Source organism: Atta colombica, unplaced genomic scaffold (assembly GCF_001594045.1).
Source record: "Atta colombica isolate Treedump-2 unplaced genomic scaffold, Acol1.0 scaffold12, whole genome shotgun sequence".
Taxonomy (NCBI): Eukaryota; Metazoa; Arthropoda; class Insecta; order Hymenoptera; family Formicidae; genus Atta; species Atta colombica.
Window position 1 is genome coordinate 1,044,565 of NW_017259206.1, and position 2,946 is coordinate 1,047,510.

The 2,946-nt window shown below is 27.8% G+C and overlaps 1 protein-coding gene across 1 annotated transcript in view; it reads left to right on the top strand.

Annotated features, from left to right (window-relative positions):
* The window catches only part of LOC108694380 (glutamate receptor ionotropic, kainate 2-like), a 13,854-nt gene extending 11,768 nt beyond the window's left edge, over window positions 1-2,086 (top strand). The window contains exons 10-16 of the mRNA XM_018203810.1: window positions 19-157; window positions 354-491; window positions 630-828; window positions 908-992; window positions 1,182-1,322; window positions 1,401-1,669; window positions 1,943-2,086. Of these exons, the coding sequence (XP_018059299.1) occupies window positions 19-157; window positions 354-491; window positions 630-828; window positions 908-992; window positions 1,182-1,322; window positions 1,401-1,669; window positions 1,943-2,086 (1,115 nt within the window). The remainder of the gene's footprint in view (window positions 1-18; window positions 158-353; window positions 492-629; window positions 829-907; window positions 993-1,181; window positions 1,323-1,400; window positions 1,670-1,942) is intronic.
* Window positions 2,087-2,946: the final 860 nt, after the last annotated feature.

The following is a 2,946-nucleotide window of genomic DNA, read 5'->3' on the forward strand; positions in this document are numbered from 1 at the left end:
AATTTTCTTTTAAATTAGGTTACAGCATTGTGTTTAGCAAACCAGAAGAGAAAACGCCACCTTTTTTCCCCTTCTTGTTACCTTTATCTACAGAAGTATGGCTCTACGTGGCTATTGCTTATCTTGTCGTATCGATAATGTTATTTGTTCAGACAAGGTAAAATTTTTAGAAACAAAATATTTCATAATTTTAAATAAAATTTTAAATAAAATTATAAAGTAATAAAAAAATGAAATAAAAATTATCCTTCTCAAAAAATACGAAAATTAATACTATAATTAGTATTATAGAATGAAGATAATCATTAAAAAAAATGTAACTTGTATTTCGTAAATTTCAATTCTTTCTTAAGAATGGCACCTGATAAATGGAACAATCCGCATCCTTTATGCAATGATCCTGAAGAACTAAAAAATAATTTTAACTTCAGAAACTCGTTCTTCTTAACTATTAGTTCTTTTATGCAACGAGGTTCAAACATACTGCCCAAGTAAGTTTCAATATGATATCATTGCATTATAATTAATAAACATATTTTAAATATTGAAGAAATTATTTTTTTAACCAAGAGTTAAATGTTTTAAACTATTACAGTATTTACACATTAATAAAATCACTTTCATTGTAGAGCATCATCTCTGCGCATGCTTGTAAGCATGTGGTGGTTCTTTACTTTGATCATATATAGCTTATATACAGCGAATCTAGCCGCTTTTCTCACTAAGGAGAAAATGGACATACCTATTAAAGGAATTGAAGACCTGCCTAAACAGACAAAAATTAAATATGGTGTAGTAAAGGATAGCCACATAGCAACATTTTTCAAAGTACACAGCAGCTTATTTATGATATTTGGCTCAATATAAAAATAACTTACAAATATGATTCAATATTATCTAATTGTAGAATTCAAATTACTCAACGTACAAACAAATATGGGCTGCAATGGCGAATTCTAAACCAAGCGTATTCGTATCAAATTATGAAGAAGGTGCATAATTCCAAAATCGAACATGCATCACCTATATGAAAAACACATGACATAACACAGACATAAAACACAGACATAAAAAAAACCTTCTTTCTTCAAAAAGGGTTACATTATTCGAAAAAAATAAATTTTTTCTTTTTTGAATTCTATTTTTCAAATATATTAATTTTCTGTTACAATACGTTCCAGGCATTGACCGAGTTCTCACGGGTAAATATGCCTTTTTCATGGAAAGTGCTGCTATTGAATATAATACGGAGCGCAAATGCGACATAATTAAAATAGGCAATATGTTTGAAAACAGAGGTTACGGCATTGCTATGCCACGCAGTAATATAACTTCACTACAATATTTTTCCATATTTCTTTATCTTTATAAAAACCATTTCTCTTGCATCTCTTCTACAGATTCTCCATACAGAACATCTATTGACCAAGCGATCCTGAAATTAAAAGAGAAAGGTATACTGCAAAACTTGAAGATAAAATGGTGGAGAAATAAGGGAGGAGGTTTATGCAAAAAAGATGAAATGGAAAAGAATACAAGCACATACGAATCAGGGATGGCAAGTCTCGGAGGTGCATTCTTCATTCTAATATGTGGTTGCAGCGCTTCGTTCTTTGTTGCAATTTGCGAATTTCTGTGGAATATACGTAAAGTCGCTGTGACAGAGAAGGTAAATCTTCACTTTATCTTGTTCTTTATATTAAATTTGTGATAAATACAATAAATAAAATAAATTAATTTTCTTCTTTTTAAGAAAAAGAAGCATTCAAAAACTTAATGTACAATAAAATTTTTTTCTTTTTATTGTAAATTGTAAAAAAAATATAATACGTGAATTTTAACTATATTTATTATGTATTATATGCCTTTAATAAATTAATTACTGCATCATCATATCATTGCAATATACTAAGGAGGAACTTAATTATCATTTTTCGTACAGATCATGCCGTGGGAAATACTAGTTGCCGAGTTGAAATTCGCTGTAAACATCTTCGCAATTACGAAACCCGTTAAAATTGTTAAGAGCAGCAACAGTAACATAAATTTCAGGGAGGGACTTGATAGAGCTGTGTTCACGACTTGATCTATCATTGATAGATCTATTTTTCTTATGTGTTATTCGGTATTATGATCAGCTGTTATGGTAAAAACCAGAAATAGAAATAAATGTGTGTGTGTGATTATGAAATTAATTAATTAATTATTTCTGTGGGTATTTAAATTTAATTATGAATTTTTTAAATAATACCTACATTGAAAGCTAATTGATAACTAATTCATTAAATAAATATTCATACACATATAAATAGGTAATATAGATATTTGTAAAGGTGTGTATTAAACATAGATTGATATATTCACTAAGTCAAATGACTGTATATATAAGTCATCTTTGTGTGTATCTCTTTTCTGTAATATTATTTTCAAATATTAATAATATCATTTTGTATAACAGTTAACATAAGTATAATTCGCCAATAAGCAAAAATCAGATTTGCTTCATCATGTAGATATTCAGACTTCAGTCGAGTCGATTAAGAGATCCTTAATGAAAGCATGCATGCTTTAAGATTTAACAAAAATAATTTTATAACATTTTCGTTTCTATAAATAAAACAGATTAAAAATATTCTATATTGTTAGCATGTACTTAAATAAAATCTTTTTTTTAGTATAAAGCGATGGTTAAATAATTTATCTTATTTATTAACCTTGTTTTGTTTAGTTTTGATTTAAAAAATATGTCTTACTTTATACTGTCAAATGTGAATAATAATATGTGAAAAAGATTAATCTATTTCAGTATATATATATATATATATATATTAGGTGTACAACTTTGCTTCCGCCGTTTTCCTATAGATGGCTTTAGCGGTAAGTGGTGGTCGAAATAAATAGATCATAGAATAAACTTGGGCATCTGTTAACATAACCCCATAGAAA